This window comes from Camellia sinensis, chromosome 5, assembly GCF_055761805.1.
Source record: "Camellia sinensis isolate YWXY chromosome 5, ASM5576180v1, whole genome shotgun sequence".
Classification (NCBI taxonomy): domain Eukaryota; kingdom Viridiplantae; phylum Streptophyta; class Magnoliopsida; order Ericales; family Theaceae; genus Camellia; species Camellia sinensis.
Genome location: NC_138965.1, coordinates 165,830,221 through 165,850,011, shown reverse-complemented (window position 1 = coordinate 165,850,011; position 19,791 = coordinate 165,830,221). Strand labels below are relative to the sequence as shown.

General features: G+C 36.1%; 1 protein-coding gene, 1 long non-coding RNA gene and 1 other non-coding gene across 3 annotated transcripts; all 3 read left to right on the top strand.

Moving 5' to 3' along the window:
• Nucleotides 1–98: 98 nt before the first annotated feature.
• Nucleotides 99–6,612, top strand: LOC114271280 (thermosome subunit gamma). Its single transcript, XM_082870362.1, has 6 exons — nt 99–597; nt 758–795; nt 2,969–3,239; nt 4,006–4,292; nt 5,411–5,838; nt 6,342–6,612. The coding sequence occupies exons 1-5, from the start codon at nt 241–243 to the stop codon at nt 5,826–5,828; spliced, it is 1,371 nt and encodes a 456-aa protein (XP_082726488.1). The 5' UTR covers nt 99–240; the 3' UTR covers nt 5,829–5,838; nt 6,342–6,612.
• A 2,478-nt stretch (nt 6,613–9,090) lies between these two features.
• On the top strand, nt 9,091–11,329 carry LOC114271284 (uncharacterized). The gene is made up of 2 exons (XR_003632286.2): nt 9,091–9,727; nt 10,553–11,329. It is a non-coding gene; the product is annotated as an uncharacterized LOC114271284 (long non-coding RNA).
• TRNAS-GCU (transfer RNA serine (anticodon GCU)) lies at nt 9,390–9,471 on the top strand. The gene has a single exon. It is a non-coding gene; the product is annotated as a tRNA-Ser (tRNA).
• Nucleotides 11,330–19,791: the final 8,462 nt, after the last annotated feature.

The following is a 19,791-nucleotide window of genomic DNA, read 5'->3' as shown; positions in this document are numbered from 1 at the left end:
AATTAAAAAATGAAAGTTTGATTTGTTAAGATTTTTCCCCCCTAAATCCAAAAGGAAAAAAAAGGAAATAAAATGAATAAATAAAAACCTGATTTCATTGTTGCTTAGTTGGCTGAGTCTGCACAATAGCAAAAACCAGAACCAGACACACAGAAGAGTAACAGAAATTCGGGTTCACCCTCATCCTCAATCCACCCTCTGTCTCAAATCTCTCTCTCTATCTCTCTCTAAAAGAGAACTATGGTCTGTAGTTCTCTCTCCCTACTATATTCCCCATGTTCTTCATTTCCTTCCAATTCCACCAACGATTCGCCTTCTACTTCTTCTTCTCTATCCAAGCTCCGATCTTTCAAACGTAACCCTAGGGTTCTGAAACTAGCCTCCTCGAATTGTTCATCTTCTTCTCAATTTTGGAGAATCGAAGTTCGCTCGAAGCTATCGGTAGCCGAGGATGGCTCAGCCGCGCAGTTTCTGCGGAGCAATTCGATTACGGACTTCATGAGGTTCAAGAGAGGGAATTCCGATGCGGAGCTTCAGACAGCCGCTGTTAGCTATAAGAAGAAGTTCCCTTGGTCTCTTCTCCGACCATTTCTTCAGGTATAATTATAACCTGTAAATTAATGTTATTTTTTTGCATACTTATGTGTGTGTGTGTGTGTGTATTGACATGTTTGTTTCTTGAGAAAATCTGTAACTTTGAAGTTTGACCTATTGTTTGATTTTGTATAACTGGTTTTTGATTTTATTAACTATGTAGGTTGATTTGGTTTCTACAATACACATTGCGGACAAAGAGTATGTTTTCTTACTCAAATTTGGATAAGATTTATCTTTTTTAGTATAGGATAATTGTATGGTTCGACAAAAAATGAGACACAAAAAACTACGGTCTGTACAACAAGTATATGCTTTTGGATGGTGCATGCATACTGGATGCCTATATTTTCAAAGAAATAAATGTAAATTTCTACAAGTATACTTTTAACTCTTTTTTGGTTGGGGGATTTGGGAAGGGATTTGGAAAGAGAAATGAAAAAGGTAGGTGAAATGTAAATAAAATATAACTACATTTCACCTAGCTTCACACACTTTTTATCTTCTTTTTTTTCAAATCTCTTTCCAAATCCCCCAACCAAACACAGGGTTAGGAAAGAATGGTTATTTATCTTTCACTGATCCAAATTTATATTTACCATTGCACTGTATGGAGGATGATTTATGGGAAAATACAATTCAGTGTAGGTTTTGAAAAAAAAAAAATTACACATAAAGGGTAAACTTTATAAATATTAATAATTAAAATTCTAAATTTTTTCATGTATTTGTAAATATTTTTTCAAAAAACCCACTTAATTGTAATTCTCCCATGATTTGTTGCTAAAGGTGAACCAATTTGAGATGAGAGTGCTGATGATATTTAGAGAAAAGACTACGAGAATTAGAACTAGGGCAGGAGGAGATTTTTCAATGACCAAGTGGGTGGAGAAAAAGTAGATGAGTTTGGAGATGCATATGTTAAATTGATCATTGATTTACTGGAGCTAGTAAGTTGGAGGGCAACCTTTATTGGGGACAGATTGTAAAACATATTTTTGATAAATTTATTGTGTTTTGGAATAGAAGTGTACCATGTTTGGAAAATGAACATCATGGGGTAACTAGCTTCTCTTAGTGATCTTGCATTGAACTTGAACATGATTCTTGGATTATGAGACCAATTTTTAATTCTGAAATTTATCTAGATGGAATGGAATATGGACAGAGGGCCATTAGTTTAATAACCTTGGGGTTGTGGGTTTGAATTAGAGGGCAATCGCTTTGTACATAATTGTACAGGTCTGTTTCCAGCATTGTGGGGTTTGATAATGGTTGATCACACACTTGTCTTTGGAAAATTTTCTTATCCCTTTTCTGTTTTCTTTTGTGGTTGAAAACCTGTGATGCCTATTAGCCACTGAACTCGGTGACATAATTTCCTTCTAAACCTTTCCTGCAAGCTATCCTGTAGATTAACCGCTTTCTTGAAGGAAATAATCTCCCTTGAATCTTAACATTTCATACAAGATTATGTATTGCTGGAAATCCAACTTGAGAAGTTCAACTTTTATTTTTCTACAAACTCTCTTGTAAACCTTACGCATGAGAGAGAAAAATGTATTTTTCATTTTCCTTTCTGTTCACTTTTCTCATGAACCACTTTACTGTTTAATGTGCCTGACAACCAAATAGAGCCTCTCGCTGGCAACTTTTGAATAATAACATACCAACTATATTTAAACCATTTTTGTCACCCTCCTTACTAACCAAAAACCCAGCCCATCAGTCCTTGATGTTCCCCTTTTTTGGTGATTGTTAATATCTCTATCATTCTTTCTTGCTTTCCTCGCTTGTCTTAATTTTTTTTTGAATAATTGTGTGCTCCCCCTTCAACTATTTTTCTGTGAGATGCAGTGAATCATGTGAACAGATGGTTTAGTATTGAAGGGAGTATTATATAAACCTGATTTAAGAATTGCATGGGCTTCATTTGACTGACTTGGATCTGTTGAGCCACCTATTGCCTAATTTTCTTCAAAAAGGTAGCAGAAACCACTTGTTAGTTGCATGGATTATGATGCCATTAAAGGGGCATTAAATTTTTTTCCTGATGTAATTAGTGGACACATATGGGTTAATGAAGCATGACATTTTTGTTTTGTTTTTAGTTGTTTTTTCCTCTGTTTTTGTTTGTTTTTCCTTTTTTGTCCATAATTTTACACTGCAGCCTATTTGCATGATGTGTGACTTGCATCTTGCTCTGTTTATCCATGTATGAGGTTCTGGTTTCTATTCTATTTTACTCTTACAGAAAAATGATAGTTCAATTTTTTTCCTTTTAAAATTTCTTATTTGTTTTCTTGACTTCTTCACTTGATTTACTTTCTTAACTTGAAATTCATTTGTTTGGTTGATCTTGTGTCATACACAGATATTTTGCAACCCTCCAGAAGGAACTTGAAACTTATGACTGTGTCCTTTATGAGATGGTGGCTAGCAGGGAGAGTTTAGAAGGCAGACAATACCGTGGTGCCACAAAAAAGTTAAAAGCTTCCCGCTCACGGGGGTTTAATATTCTTGGATGCATTCAGCGCCAGATGGCTAGACTTCTTACGCTTGATTTTCAATTAGACTGTCTTGACTACCAGGCTGAGAATTGGTACCATGCAGATCTGGATTATGAAACCTTCAAACTACTTCAGGTTTTATTCCTTTGAGCACTCTGCATAATGTTGATCTAATACACAGTAATTGTTTTTTGGAGTTTACCTTAGTGCTGAATTTTCTCTTCTTTTTTTTTTTTTGACAAAAAAATATACTTCATTCCAGTTTCAACTCATCTTATTAATGAATTAGGGTGCTTAGAGATGCTTAAAATTTTTAAGCTACTCCTGAAATCTACATGGTCTGTCTTTTCACTTCCAACCTCTGATTTTGTGATGAAGCTGTTGTTGCTCTAAATACAATTTCTTATAATAGTTTTGCGTCTTTGTTTGTGCTATCTGAATAAAAGCTATATGAAGGGAAAAAGAAATAGGACCAGGCAGCTGGGGTGGGCGGCAGGTGGGTTTGTTCGTCTGAAAATTTGAGAAAACTTGTTTGGCAAATTGTTTTCAGCATTTTTTATATTTTTATTTTTTAAAACAACCCATATTTATGGAAAGACCAAAAAGTTGTTTTCAAATTTTTGAAAACTCAAAATGAAAACAATATGAAAACGATAGGTTTTTCAAACTTACTCAATTGTTTTTGTTTCCAAAAACATGAAAAATGAAAAAGAAGAAAAACTATTAATAAAAGTATTTGAATGCTTCTATCTAAAAAAACAATAAAAGTGTTTGAATGCTCTCACGTTCTTTATCTACATGTACAAGCGTTACCTCTTGCACTTCTAGTTAAGTTCAGGAACAATTGATTGCCATTAACATTGGACTTGAAAATCTTATGCTACTCTATTTTCTCTTTCAGCATGAAAAAGGTGAAAGCTTCTTTACCTTTGCAAGAGATATGACTCTTAGATCAACAAAAGCCATGGTGCAGCCTACTTCAATTCCAGAAGAGCTTGGTCCTTGGAGATCCAAGCTTCTTTGGGCTTCTCGTGTGCTACCTATGCCTCTTGTTGGCCTTGTCATTATTGGAAGTGTTTGTGCTGATGTGGGAAGTCCAAGATCTGAATATCCAGAATTAGAAGCCTTGTCCAGGCTGGATTTTGGGGCTGCTATGAAGGTCTTCCTGGCAAAGAGACTAACATCTGAGTAAGTATATTCAATCTTCTTCTATATCTGAAGGTTACATGCTGCTAGTGGTAATGGTGTTGTTTGATAGGTCATAGATGTTGTCTGGTATTTACTTTTATACCCTTTTTTTTTTTTTTTTTTTGGGTCTGGACTTCAGGTTAATGCAATGTTGATAATTATGAATTAATGAGCAAACTGGTCTAGTTGAGGGAGTACTCTGAGACCATGGCCGTTTATTGCTACGGCCGTGCATAAATCATAAACTAATTAATGTTTCTTTTTTTCTTTTTAAATTTAAACTTGCAAAATGAACCTTTTGCTCAAATATAAAGTTGTGTATACAACATATTTGCTATTCTGATACAGCTAAATGTGATATTTGCTATTCTGATAGAGCTAAATGTGAGCTCACTGTTCTAGACTTCGTATCTAGTGAGTTGGTGGAAAATCTAGACTGATAGACCTTAAGCATATCCCTTCTTGTATGTGTGGGTTGCTCCTAGATTTGGACCTAACAATGTTTTCCCCAAGAGGTATGTTAGCAATGAGATGTGGAGATGACTTTGGACCATTCAGTTTGAGTTCATTCATACATGTAATAATCTCTGTTGTTTCAACTTGTTTTCCCCTTCAAATTTTCATTCCAAATTTAATCAACTCGGGTAAGTTCCTTGATATATTCTATCATCTGTATTCTGTGCCTTGATTTGGCAATGAAAAGTTGGAACTTGCAGTCAACGACAAAATTGACATTGGAAATGGTTCATGTTACCAATGAAAATATTTTAGCCTCTGTTTGGCAAGATGGTTTTGAGGCTTTTTTGGTTATTTTAGCCACAAAAAACAAAATAGGCTATTTTAGCCATAACAAACAAAACATCACATCCAACCCATAATCATTACATTCTTCTCTCACAAAAAAAACCAAAAAAGCCAAAAAGCCAAAAAGCCCTTCCCAAACCAAGCTTTTTAGCCCAGGCTAAAATAGCCAAAAAAGCCAAAAAGCCAAAAAGCCAACCCACTTCCCAAACGGAGGCTTAGTGTTCCTATAAAACTACTATGATTTCATACAAATGGTATTATTTATCTTTTTAATGAAGGAATTGTTGTATTGATGGAACACTATAAATGTGAAGGTTTACTCAGGTGACAGCTGACGTAGAGGAGAAATCTGTCATCATTGGCGAGCGGAACAGAGCTGCAACTGAGGCACTTCGAAGAGCAATCGATGAAGGTCACAATAAGATTGCTATACTTTACGGAGGTGGACACATGCCAGACTTGGGGAGGCGATTACGAGATGAATTTGATCTAATCCCTTCTGGGGTGCAGTGGATAACAGCTTGGTCCATACAGAACCAGAATCTAACGACCAGCTCGCTTCCATTTCTGAAGACAATGGCAGAAGTTTTGGGATGGCCGTTGAATCGGTACCAGACTTTGGCATTGCTTCTCTTCTCCTCCGTGCTAGCGTTGGACCTCTTGTTTTGGGAGCTTTTTTTTGGCACTACCGTTGATTGGATTGCCCATGTTGCTTCAGACATTATATTTTGATAATGCACAGGTGATGTGATTAAGTCTCTCTTAGGTCTCACTTGTTGGCCAATCCAACTATTTAAAAAATTATTAAAAAATTCAAAAAGCCTATTATTTTATTTTACAAACCTATCTACAATTGCAAATCATGTGTGTCTATAAAAGCCTACCATCTTATCATTTTAGCCTAAAAATCTAGTACTATGAGGATTTTTTTAGAATAAAAAAATGGTTAAGTCCCACAAAAAATGGTTAAGTCTTTATGTTTTCCCAACAACCTACTGGCTCACAGCCAAAGGGTAGGTTGTCGCGTCAGCACATCATTTCGTGAGTCCAAATTCACGGTCAAAATTGGTAATTTACCTATTTTTTAATTTTATAAATTATTTCATTTCACGTTTATTTTATAAAAAGTTAAAAAAATATTTTCAAATATAATAGTTTTTTTATCTCATATTTTAGTTAAAAAATTAAAAGGTTATTAAAATATTCTATTTCCAAAAGAGACCTTAATAGGTACAATTTCTTCAGTTTGACAAAGATGGAGGCAAAGCTGTGAATGTCCTTGTAAATATTTTGAACTTCTTTCCTTGGATTGAAATATAGTAAGATTGTTTGAGCCATTTCTTGTGGTAGATTGTTCGGATATGATACATACTGATCAAGAATGCTTGTCTTTTGCATCATGGTGTTCGCTAGTTCCTAAAATATGATCTGTAATATGCGTGTAATATTACATGCGAAACCATGATTGTTACCTCAGCTGATATAGCAATTTAACCAAGCGTTATTTACACCGACACTCAGCTATCAGTTTACCTCTCTTAACCGTAAATTTTTGATCATTTTCAAATATAAAAAGGCACAAATGTTCCTGCCTGGAGAGTAGGATCTTGGCTGCAATGGTCTTACACCAATCAAACAACCAAGTGAGATATATCTTAGTTTTATTATCTGATTGTCTCTCAAATGTATTTTTGGCAAAAATTGACAAAAAAAATTCTATAATTGTCTATAATGTTTGCTTTCTTCAAACGTAATTGCAAGAAACCAGTATATCCATTTCATTCATCTTTATGATACATAACATAGCTTATGCATAGAAAAGATACATTGCAAGTTAAAAAGAGATAGCATCTACCAAATACAGTACAGGACATATTTATAGAATTCTTTCCCAGATTTTCCAACACGGGTGGAGGGAAAGCCGCAGGAAGCTGCGGCGGCGGCTGCACCGCAGAGAGTGTGAGTCTTGTTCCTCCTCTTCCCAGAGCTCCCTGTTCCTTTACCCTGTTTTGTTTCATGTTTCAAGTTTCAATTCAAAACCCAGATAACAAAACACAAACACAAACACAAACCCAAACCCAAACAAATATATATAATAAAAACTATGGAAACTGGTACACAGTTATTAGTATATGAATGAATTACAGAGAAAATGGAGAGTGTAAAAAACATCACCATTGTTGTTAACGTTAACAGGAGTTGTCAAAAAAAAAACACAACACTCTTGAGCTTCTCCGAAGCTCTCTCTCTCAACATTTACAAGGCTAGCTAAGCGGTTGTGGCCTTTGTGGCAGCGCAATTTAGCATTATGTCACTTTCTTCTAAGCGGTGCTCTGGCGGTGTACATTGATTTTTATTTCTCTCTGCATAAAATTCACAGTGACATTCATCAGTTGACAAAAAATTTATATCAATTATTATTTTTATTTTTTATTTTTATGATTCATCTAGAAAGATTAAAAAATTTAAAAAATCTCCCAAACCACGCTTGAATAATTTGCTAATTACAAGTGCTGTTATGTTTACGTGGGTTTATTATAGATTTAATTTGATGATTCTAATAATTTATATTACAATATCTATTGAGAAGATAATTTTACAAAAATTAAATTGTTTAAATAATTATAATAACATGATTAGATCACATTTATTATTAAAAAAAAATTAAAGACAAACATACTTTTGAGAATATATAATTTATTATTGGAACAATCACAGTGCAGTGGTCTCTTTTCAAAAATTAATTACTAATTGATGAAAAACCTTATGATTTTATACTTCAATTTATGAAAAGTTTTTCACTAATTTAAAAATGTTTTTATGTATACAATTATCTAATCATTTTAAATTTTTTTACAAGGATTATCTTTCTCAAAAAGTCTTGAAATATAAATAATTCAGATTATCAATATGAGTCTCATGGCCTAAAAATATGTAAAATTGGCAATTGCAACGAGAGAAGCTTTGCCTCTTTAGAAACAGAGAAAATAGAGTCCAAATTTTTGCTCAAAATGCATGTACGGTATTGAAAAATCTAAAAATCCGCTAGATATTGATTTGTGATTATGTATCAATTTAAATCAATAAAACAATCGCAATCAAACAATCAAGACAAATCAACATAACGATTTTAACGTGGAAAAATCACAATTGGAGCACCTCCAATTGTGATAAATAAAACCATGGGCAACAGCCACAAAACAATCCACTAAGAAGATATAAAGGAATTACACGGGTATACTCTCAATTACCTAGCAAATCTATGCCCGAATTGAACCAACCTCTATGTGTCTCTTCCAACTCCGTCTTCACCTCAGAATTGTCTTGACGATGAGTCACTTCAGAATCCACCAAAGCTTCAGGCTTGTATTCTTCAGAATCCACTGAAGAATAACTCTCTCTTTTGTATAGGATTAAACAAACAACCCTTTGATGTAAATTTCTAAAACCATGAGTTAAATACTCAATCAAAACATCAAAGAAAACTAGCAAAATATCTCTAGAGATAAAGTAATCCTAAAATCTAACAAAAACCCGTACTTATAGAAATCTGGGACTGCGAAGCTCGCTCGAGTGAAGACTCTTTCGCTCGAGCGAGGAACCAAAAACGCATGTGTTTCCATAAGTGGCTTCGCTGGAGCCAAACAACCTGCGCTCGAGCGTAAAATCATCTTTTTCAGGTTTTTTGCTAAACGCAACCTTCGCTCGAACGAGCAAGGGCGGACATGCAATTTCGAATGCAAAATTACATTTTGCTTCGGGGGCACTGCCCCTCGACCTTGCCTGGGCGCTGCCCCGGACCCGCCAAAGGGCACTGCCTTCTGGATCCCTACGAGCTGATCGGACAGCTCGATCCTCATCATAATCAGCGAAGTGGCAATCCTGAAAGTATTAACATCACAAATTTCTCTGCAAGGCACAATTCGGGTTGGATTCACATCTAAACACTTATAGCCTCATTGAAATAAAAAGTGCGAAATTAAGTACAACTGAAAGGAGTTTTGTTCAAATAGGATTGCCAAGAAAAAACCTAATAAATATAGATTGAAAAGAAAAGTTTGGAAATCCAGACATATCTATTAAGAATTTTCTTGGATGGATGGTAGTGGAAAGCAGATAAAATTTGCATAGGGTGTAGTTTATGTATAAATTAAATATGAATCACAAGAAGATATTTTGAGTAGTCAAGTTTGAATTTAGTGGATTGAAAAACAAAAAAAAGTTAAAAAGGGTGTCCCTTCCTATTGAAATCTAAGATTTTTAAATAAAAAAGGAGGAAGACAATCAGACAACGTCGCTTTGGCCGAGTGGTTAAGGCGTGTGCCTGCTAAGTACATGGGGTTTCCCCGCGAGAGTTCGAATCTCTCAGGCGACGTGTAGATATTTTTTAATATTGGGTAAACCAAAAAGCAATGGAAAAACACCAAGAAAGAATTTGATCAGCCACTCTCTCTCTCTCTGTGTGACAACTTTTGATGTCATCATTCTACATTCGCAAGTTGTTTCTACAAATTTTGCACTCCTCAATGCTTGATTTGATTCATGTATGCCCAATTTGGATTACTATGATTTCTACGTTCAAAAGCAGTTTCTGCAAATTTTGCACTTGCCAATAGTGATTTGATTCATGGGTAGCCTCAAACTTTTCTGGGTATTGTGTGTTTTACAATTTCACCATTTCATTCTTTTTCTTTCACGCATTTATGTGTCTGCAAATTGCAGTCTTTATAAACCCATTCCTCAGTGTATATGTTAGAATTTCACGTCTTAAATATTAGAAACAGAATCTCTAAATTCGTTTTTAATTACTATTTTTTTTTTTTTTGGGGGGTCATAATACCTAAGATTGTTAAGACTAGTCCACCAAAACATAATCATAATTGAATTGTTAAATTAACAGGTGGGCATCCCACTAGAATGCCGGTGAAGGAACGATTTGTTAAGTATGTTCCCACACTGATGGTGTTTTTTTCTGAGAATATTACTTGGAATATCAAATGTGTGTTGTCAATTTAAGATATTGAAGAAATTTATATGCTCTTGATTCATATGGGTATATAATAATACATCCATATATGAACATCAACACAAACAGATTCATTTGATTTGCTAATTCTAAAGATGCAAGTTGTGTTAATGCTTGGTTTGTCTTGAATTGTCTACTTTCTGTCTGATTAAATGCCTGAAAGACCGATTATCTTGTTTGTGTCATTTGTTTTCATCTCGAAGATGTTTTTGTTTTCCCATTTGATCAAGATTCAATATGGTTGGTTTCTTGATACTTACTGTTACATGATTCACCATTGATTCTATGTGAAAATAGGTTCACCCATTGATTCTCATCGATTTATACATGTATTGTGAGTTGAATCTTGAATGGTAAGATTATACTTCACAATAAAGATAGTGTTTTTGCTGGTTGTTAACTTTGAGTTAATTCTTCTTTTGATTTGCAGGATGGCTTTTAGTTGAGATCTCTAATGAAGACATGTTCTTTTGAGAAAATCAACACTAGCTTGGGTTGGCAGAGGTGAAGGCAAGTATTATCCTTAGTTGTATGAATTTAAAATTTCTTGCATCAATGAAAATGCTGCTAGACTGGTAAGAAATTGAGAATACTGTTAAAACATTCAACATAAAACCAATTGATAATAAGTAGAAGAGCTTCTAGAATATATTAACATAGTTTGAGTAACTTAAATAGACAATATGAGACAAATCTAACACGTATGAACACATGTTGATATGCCACTTTCAAGGTGAAAATTTGCAGGTACAATATCCTCAATATGTTGGCGGCTACATCAATGCATGCCTCATTGTTTTCTTCATTCTATGTAGGGTGAACATAGTTCGGTTTGGTTCAGTTTAGGAGGAAATTCAATGACTAAATCACTATTTACGGTTCCATGAAATTTGAAACTGAACCAAATATGGAAGATCTTGACGGTTTGGTTCGGTTCATTTTGGAACCATGGTTTCTAGAAATTTGTCACCACATGCTTAAAAATATTGCTCCCAACCTACTCAAACATTGTCATAATTTTTAAACAAAGTGTTTAGAGGGAAATCTTTTGGGGTGTGTGCCATATGCTCTAGTTATGACATCTGTAGTATTCGGTTATGACTTATTGTAGTATTAGTTATGACTTAATTATGATTGATCATGATGTAAGTTATGACTCATTGAGATGTTGGTTATGTTATGATCCAAAAGTTGTTTGATTGTACTTTATGTGATGTTTGATTATGACTCATCATTATTATTATTGTTTTTAGTTATGATTGAAAAAGATTTAGCTATAATATTTGTAATAATCAACCCCACAAATATCATAACTGACATATAATATGCAATTTTTTTGACAGTGTTTACCATGACCCCGCTTTCTATGTTCCTTTTGTTTGCGAAGTCAAGTGAGGAATACTAACTTCATTTCCTTGACTTTAACCTCAAACCATCTCTTGCTTTGAAAAATTTATCAGGTAGGTATAATATAATCCATGTGATGTGAACTACCCAACAATGATATCAACAGATAATGAATCATTACAACTAAAACACTATAAGCATTGAGCTGAGCCTGCTAGAAAGAATTTTTCCTTGGCGAGTGATTGATCGTCTAACTCAAAAAAGGGAGTACAAATATTATCTTAATGTAGCTAGAGCATTCATAGTATGTAAACACTTCTGCAAATTTCAAGTGTATACCGAAATGATCAGGAAAGCAGAGGTAGCTTAATCATTACGTCACTTAATTTATCGTAAAGGCCTTCAATTTTTTTTTTCTTCTCAAAATTCTTATTATTGAAGGCCCTAATTTTTGAAAGACCTAATAAGATAAGACATAATTTTAATATTTAGCATAAAGCCTCGCAGAACCTTGGGCCGCTAAGACATTTGAGGTTGATCCTAATACGAATGGTGTTTCATAATTTTATCAGGCATGAGTTGTTATAGGGGCAGTGGTGGAGTCAATAATTTTCAATGGCAGGGGTTGGAAGAAAAGTATGGGCAAATTTTGCATGGGCAAATCGTTGACCAGGTTGAGTTTAAAAAGATTAAATACAAAAAAAATAATAAACCAATATAAGACAATTAACTTAATAAAAAATTGTATGAGATTAGTCTAAATCTATGCATGCTATTCACTTTTTATAAGTTTATAATTTTGTTTGGTAGAATTTATTTTATATATATATTGACCATATATGTTGAAGTGCTTGGTGTAATTTTTGCTTACAGTTTATAAAAAATTAAAATAACTGATAAGTTGTAAAAAATTAATTATTAGAAAGTTTAGGAGGAATGTTTTTAGCTTCTATTTTTTTTATTATTATTATTATTATCAATTTTACACTTACGAGAAACTACACAAAAGACGGAGAGGGCGTGCTGTTGTGCCTTAAGGCATATCAGTTATTGCTGTGCCCCTTGGTAGAGGTTTTTCCGAATATTTTTCGATGATCTGAACCGTTCGTATTGTAGGATTCGTCGAGTAGATTATCCATACAAAAAATCTAGTTAATTGGATATCTGTAACCCTATAAACAAAGCACATTTGTTTCTATAAATATTAACGATTAACATAATTTTCATAAATTTTTAAAAACAATTGGGGTCTAATTATGGAGTTATGAATATCCTATTAATTTGATTTTTTATAATAATAATATTCTTGACGAACCTTACAATATGCATGGTTCAGATTATCGAAAAATACTCGGAAAACCTCCCAAAAAGGGACAACAGTAAGTGCTGTGTCTTAAGGCACAACAGCACCCCCTTATCTCACCAAAGAACTCCTATGTAATTATTTAAATCAATTAAAAAAAAAAACTCCTATGTAATTATTTAAATCATACACCTTCAAAAGTTAAATAATTAAAAAAAATTATAAAAATTCACATAAGAAATCAATTTCAATTCTCTAGCAAAATTTAAGCATTTAATATTTCCTTTCTTAAAAAAAAGCATTTAATATATATATATATATATAATTTCATACCCATCATATCAATTGTATTATACTTTTATCGTTCGTTTAATTGAATAAATTTTAAAAGTTTTAAATTTTTTGAAATTAAAAAAAAAACATTAAAAACAATAAAAATAAATTAACAAAAAAATTATCAAAAGAGTCAATCTGAAACGGCTTTCATGGTATAATTTTAGTGGGAAAGTAACATAACATACATAAGTAATTTTAGTAGAAAATAACATAACATAAGTAATATATGAATTAAATTTTTTTTAAAAAAATTAGTGTAATTATGTCAAAAATATAAAATTAATTATATTTTTAAAGTTGAAGAAGGTGATTTTAGTTTGAGTAATGCTATGGTACACACCATTTTCAGAGTTTGTATCATATGCAAGTTATGTTATTTGTGAATTTAATTATCATAAATGACATAACTACTATGAGTGAGAATCATAAGTAAAAAGAAATATTTGAATTATAACCAAATAATAATATCACTTCAGATATAATCAAATAATTTTTAAATCATAACTAAAATAATATTATAATATATCATAATTAAAAATACAATTAGTCATAATTAAAAATGTAAACATTATAATTAAAAATACATATAATACACATCCAAATGACCAAAGGTGGTGTCTACCATAAATTTCCCTTGTAATTTACCTGAAATAAATGAATACCCATCTTTTCAATCCTATTTATCTATATATATTATATAAGGAGGAGGAGATTTCTAATTCACAAAACCTGTGAAAGCTTTAATATCTTAATTTTAATTTCTTAATTTTTTGTATAACTAGGTAAATTTAAAATTTTTAAATATTATTGTGTTTTTTATTTTTATCCTCTTTCTAACTTATTATATCATTACTGCTATTTGTTAGTTTGTTAATCATAATTCAATAAATTGAAAATGAAAACTTAGTATAAATTTTCATATATATTAATTAATTTGTTACCGCTATATTTGTATATAATAGCATAATATATATGAATAATTTATAAATATATTTCTATTTATTTTTGTGATTAAAATAGTCCATCTTAAAATTGTATATAGAGGAGTTAAATGACTTATTTTATCCCCAAAAAACCCAATCTATTTTTTTTTTACTTTTTAATTTTTTAAATTGAAATATCAATTGTTTACGTCCACAAAACAAAATTGTTAAATACATATCCAAAAGTTACACATTTTTTTTTCTTTTTATTTTATTTTTTCTTTTTTTTAATAGGTAGGATATTTACAAATAAAAAATGTTTGACACCTCAAAATTTTTTTCATAATCCGACTTATAATGATGCGGTTATAAATGTCGATTTTTATACAAATATAAGAAGGGAATTAATCAAATTATACATTTCAACCAACCACATACTTAAACTTTCATTATTTCAAGATGTTATTTCATTATAATTCCAATTAAGAGAATTTTCATGAGATTTTTATTGATAAGTCCAATTTAGAAGTGTTTTAACCCAAGAAGTCCATGAAGGAATTTTTTAACCCATTTAGTCCCATGTATGTATAGTTTTATTCCATAAAGTCCATTTTCTTGATTTACATTATTTTCTTGGACACTTATACCCTTATATTTAATTTTGATACCTTTATAAATATTTTTTCAACGATTATCAATTTAATGATGTGAACATTCATATTTTAAATTTCACATTTGTAGGAATGTAAATTGGCCCGTGGGCGGCCCGAAACCCGCCCGCGAGCCAGGACGGGCCCGGCCCGTTGACAATGTGAATATTCACATTGACATGTTAAAATTCACATTAATAGGAGTGTAAAATTGGTCCCCGTCCCGTGGCGGCGCAAAACCCGCCCGCGGCCCATGGGCGGCCCGGGGCGGGCCCGGTCCGGCCCGTTGACAATGTAAATATTCACATTGACATGTTAACATTCACATTGATAAGAGTATAAAATTGGGCCGCGGCCAAAAGCCTGCCCGCAGCCCGGGGCGGGCCCGGCCCGGCCCGTTGACAATGTGAATATTCACGTTGACATGTTAACATTCACATTGATAGGAGTGTAAAATTAGCCCGCGCCTCGTAGCTGCCCAAAACCCGTCCACGACCCGTGGGCGGGCTCGACCCGGCCTGTTGACAATGTGAATGTTCACATTGACATATTAACATTCACATTGATAAGAGTATAAAACTAGACAGCAGCCCAGGGCGGGCCCGACTCGGCCCGGCCCGTTGACAATGTGAATATTCACATTGACATGTTAACATTCACATTAATAGAAGTGTAAAATTGGCCCCCGTCCCGTGGCGGCGCGAAACCCGCCCGCGGCCCATGGGCGACCCGGGGCGGGCCCGGTCCGGCCCGTTGACAATGTGAATATTCACATTAACATGTTAACATTGATATTGATAAGAGTATAAAATTGGCCTGCGGCCCATGGACGGCCAAAAGCCCGCCCGCTGCTCGGGGCGGGCCCGGCCCGGCCCGTTGACAATGTGAATATTCACATTGACATGTTAACATTCACATTCGTGGGCGGCCCGAAGCCCGACCGCAGCCCGATGTGGGCTTGGCCCGACCCGTGACAATGTGAATATTCACATTGACATGTCAACATGCACATTGATAGGAGTGTAAAATTAGCCCGCGCCCCGTGACTGTTCGAAACCCGTCCACGGCCCGTGGGCGGCCCGGGGCGGGCCCAGCCCGGCCTGTTGACAATGTGAATATTCACATTGACATGTTAACATTCACACTGATAAGAGTGTACAATTGGCCCGTGACCCGTGGACAGGCCGAAACCCGACCTCGGGCCAGGGCGGGCCCGGCTCGTTGGCAATGTGAATATTCACATTGACATGTTAACATTCACATTGATAGGAGTATAAAATTGGCCCGCAGCCCGTGGGCGGCTCGAAGCCCAATCGCAACCCGAGGCGGGCTTGGCCCAACCCGTGACAATGTGAATATTCACATTGACATGTTAACATTAACATTGATAGGAGTGTAAAACTTATCCGCTACCCGAAGCTCGCCCGCGGCCCGGGGTAGGCCCAGACCTAAACCCGGGCCACTCCAGGCCGCCCACGGGCTTTAGGCCGCACATAGGACGCGAGTCAATTTTACACTCTTATCAATGTGAATGTTAACATGTCAATGTGAATATTCACATTGTCAACAGGCCGGGCCCGCCTCGGGCCGCCCACGGGCCGTAGGCGTGTTTCGGGCAGCCACGGGACACGGGCTAATGTTACACTCTTATCAATGTGAATGTTAACATGTCAATGTGAATATTCACGTTGTCAACGGGCCGGGCCCGCGTCGGCCCGGGGCCAGGTTTCGGGCTGCCCACGGGTCACGGGCTAATTTTACACTCTTATCAATGTTAATGTGAATATGTCAATGTGAATATTCACATTGTCAACGAGCCGGGCCGGGCCCGCCCTGGGCAGCAGGCGGGCTTCGGGCCGCCCACGGGCCACAGGCCAATTTTACACTCATATCAATGTGAATGTTAATATGTCAATGTGAATATTCACATTGTCAACGGGCCGGACCGGGCTCCCCCCGGGCCGCCCATGGGACGCGAGTCAATTTTACACTCTTATCAATGTGAATGTTAATATGTCAATGTGAATATTCACATTGTCAACAGGCCGGGTCGGGCCCGCCCCGGGCCGCCCACGGGCTGTGGGCTAGTTTCGGGCAGCCACAGGGCGCGAGCTAATTTTATACTCTTATCAATGTGAATGTTAACATGTCAATGTCAATATTTGCATTATCAACGGGTCGGGCCGGGCTCGCCCAGGGCAGCCCACGAGCCGCAGGCGGGTTTCAGGCCGGCCACAGGCCGCGGGCTAATTTTACACTCCTATCAATGTGAATGTTAACATGTCAATGTGAATATTCACATTGTCAACGGGCCGGGCCGGGCCCGCCCCGACCCGGGCCCGGGCCCGGGCCCGGTCTTCGGGCTGCTCATGGGTCATGGGCCAATTTTACACTCTTGTCAATGTTAATGTTAATGTTAATATGTCAATGTGAATATTCATATTGTGAACGGGCCGGCCCGGGCCCGCCCCGGGCGACGGGTTGGTTTCGGGCAGCCCACGGGCTGCAGGCCAATTTTACGCTCCTATCAATGTGAATGTTAACTTGTCAATGTGAATATTCATATTATCAACGGGCCGGGTCGGGCCTATTTTTTTGGCTTGTGGGCCGGCCCGGCCCGACTCGAATTTTTCCGGGCACCCACGAGGATCGACATGAGCCGGACCCCTACACATTGACGATATAAACATTTATATTGACAGTGTGAACATTCACATTAAGGGTATTTTGGTAATTATGTCACCCATAGGACTTATTGAAACATAAGAAAATAATGTGAACTAAATGGAACATAAGTAGATGAAAATGGTATTTTGGTCTTCTTATCTCAAATTGGACCTAATGGAATAGTCAAAAAGAATATGGGTTGGATGGAATAAAGCTCTTAGAAAATGGATTTATCAAAAAAGCTCCCAATTTTCAACCCTTATTTTTTTTTTATCAAATTATAATTTGATAAAAATTAAAAAAGATGAAGCATAAAAAATTATTGTTTTTTTAATCAAAATTGATGAAAAGAAAAAAAAAATTTGAGATAAAAATGAAAGTTCTTATAAAAATTGATAAAAATTAAATGAAAAAGTTAAAGTGCTTAATATCAAATCAAATTTTTTATTCAAGTTTAAAATCAAATCAAGTTAAAAAAAATTAAAAGAAAATGATGAAATGTTGGAAATATTCTAAAACCTTCTTATTCTTAAAGATTAGAAATCTGTGTGTATTATATTTATATTGTATTTATAATTATGAAATTAAAACCAAAAAAAATGTAACTTAAATTATTGGATTAATAACAGAAACATCAAATCAATTATTGTTAAATATCACTTCATATTTAATAATAAAACTGTATATTTGTCTTAATTATAACTTTTAAACTTGTATATTTTCATAAGAAGAACTGGTATGTCATAATTTATATAACATCATTTAATTAGGTTTAACTTTTTTTATTACAAATTATCAAAATTGTACTATATAAATTTTTTTAAACTAATAATTTAAAAAGTTATTGAGAGGGAAATTTATATGAAAAGTGGGCTGAGCTGGGTAATGGGCCGTTATGGACCACAATACGGAGGGCAGAATAAAAAGGCCTTTAAGATTAGTCCGGTCCCAGAGCCTTGAAGTTAGTCCGGTTCCAGACGGCCCTAAAGTTAATCTGGACCCAAAGAACCTAGTGTTATCTCGATCCAGGAGAGCACTACGGATAGCTCGGTCGCCAGGATGCCACTCTCAGAGTTAGTCCGGTCGCAGCGTAGCGCAGCTAGCTCTGTCCGACCTAGCTAATGATTAGCACGGACTTAACAATACTATGGTCAGCATTGGGAAAACCGTGGTAGCAGTGAATGGAAGAACTGAAGTAGAGTTATCTCGGTCTAGTCTGCGGCTTAGCATAGCTATGCATACCTCGGTCATATTGGAGTCCGACCATGGAAAAACCATCTCACTTGGTTTAAGCAGGGAGGAGGGTGTTGAAGGATAAGCATTATCTTTCAGGAGTGTGAATTCAAGGAGGACTCTACATGGAGGAGTAAGAGTCCTACTATGATTGTGCCACACGGAACCTATAAAAGCTCACAAACATCACCTATGGAGAGGTAACACACAACTTTGATTCTCGAATACACAGAGCTTTTTGTCTTTGTCTATTTTGCTGACTTAGACATCGGAGAGGTATCCGGCACACACCCGCCGGCTAGCTCACGTTTGTATTTTCAGGGAGTAAAGCGACGACGTACGGAGGAACGCAGACTTGATCAACATGATTATACGAGAAGGTTTATTTCTTTCCCGTACAATTGGCGCCGTCTGTGGGAATTTCAGACAAGAACAAAACCTCTTGATCAAGCTTTTTCCTCTTTAGAATCAATGGCGCACAACGAAGATTTACCACAGTCCGCCATTGATGGACAAACACCAGAAGGAGGTGGGAGGCGTGAAGGTTTGCCTCCTGTCCCTCCCATGGCGGACTTGGAGCCCCAACGACATAACCCCAGGAGGGATGCTAGGGGGAGGCGGAATAACAGCCCCCGTCACTCTCATTCACAAAGTCTTGACAGACAAAAGCGGAGGATTGATCCTCAAGTTTTGGAGGACCGTGTAAAGGAGCAGGACGAATTAATACGACGGATGGCGGCAGACATGGAGATTATGAAACGCCAGATGAAGGGAAAAGGAGTGGCGATAGGAGAGGGGCGCAAAAGCAAGACGCCCTCTCGCCGCTCAGAAGACCGTGGAAGGCATTCCACACCATCACAAGCAGAGAGTAGAAGCCTCAGGACAGGCGATACTCAATCCAGAACCTCCAGAACTCGTTACTCCAGGTTTGAGAGAACGAGATCATTGAGGTCTTACACTGAGGGAAGTACCTATCGACCTTCGCGCTCGCACCAGACATCATCCAGGCAGACGGAGTTGCCAAGATCATCCGATTTGCGGATCATGCTGGAAGAAAAGACACGATGGAAGGAGGATACTAGGGCGCGCAACCCTCGCAGGGTATCTGCCCTTCAGCGGTTGGCTCCTCGGATGCATGAAAGCGTCGAGGTCGGAATGTCGTTACCACGCCCTGCCTACGAACCAACGAACAAAGCATTAGCAAGGCTGC

Coding starts and splice junctions, on each gene's coding strand:
- LOC114271280 (XM_082870362.1), top strand. CDS start 241: ATGGTCTGTAGTTCTCTCTCCCTACTATATTCCCCATGTTCTTCATTT. Junction 796..2,968: donor ATACACATTGCGGACAAAGA/GTATGTTTTCTT, acceptor TGTCATACACAG/ATATTTTGCAACCCTCCAGA. Junction 4,293..5,410: donor GCAAAGAGACTAACATCTGA/GTAAGTATATTC, acceptor ATAAATGTGAAG/GTTTACTCAGGTGACAGCTG.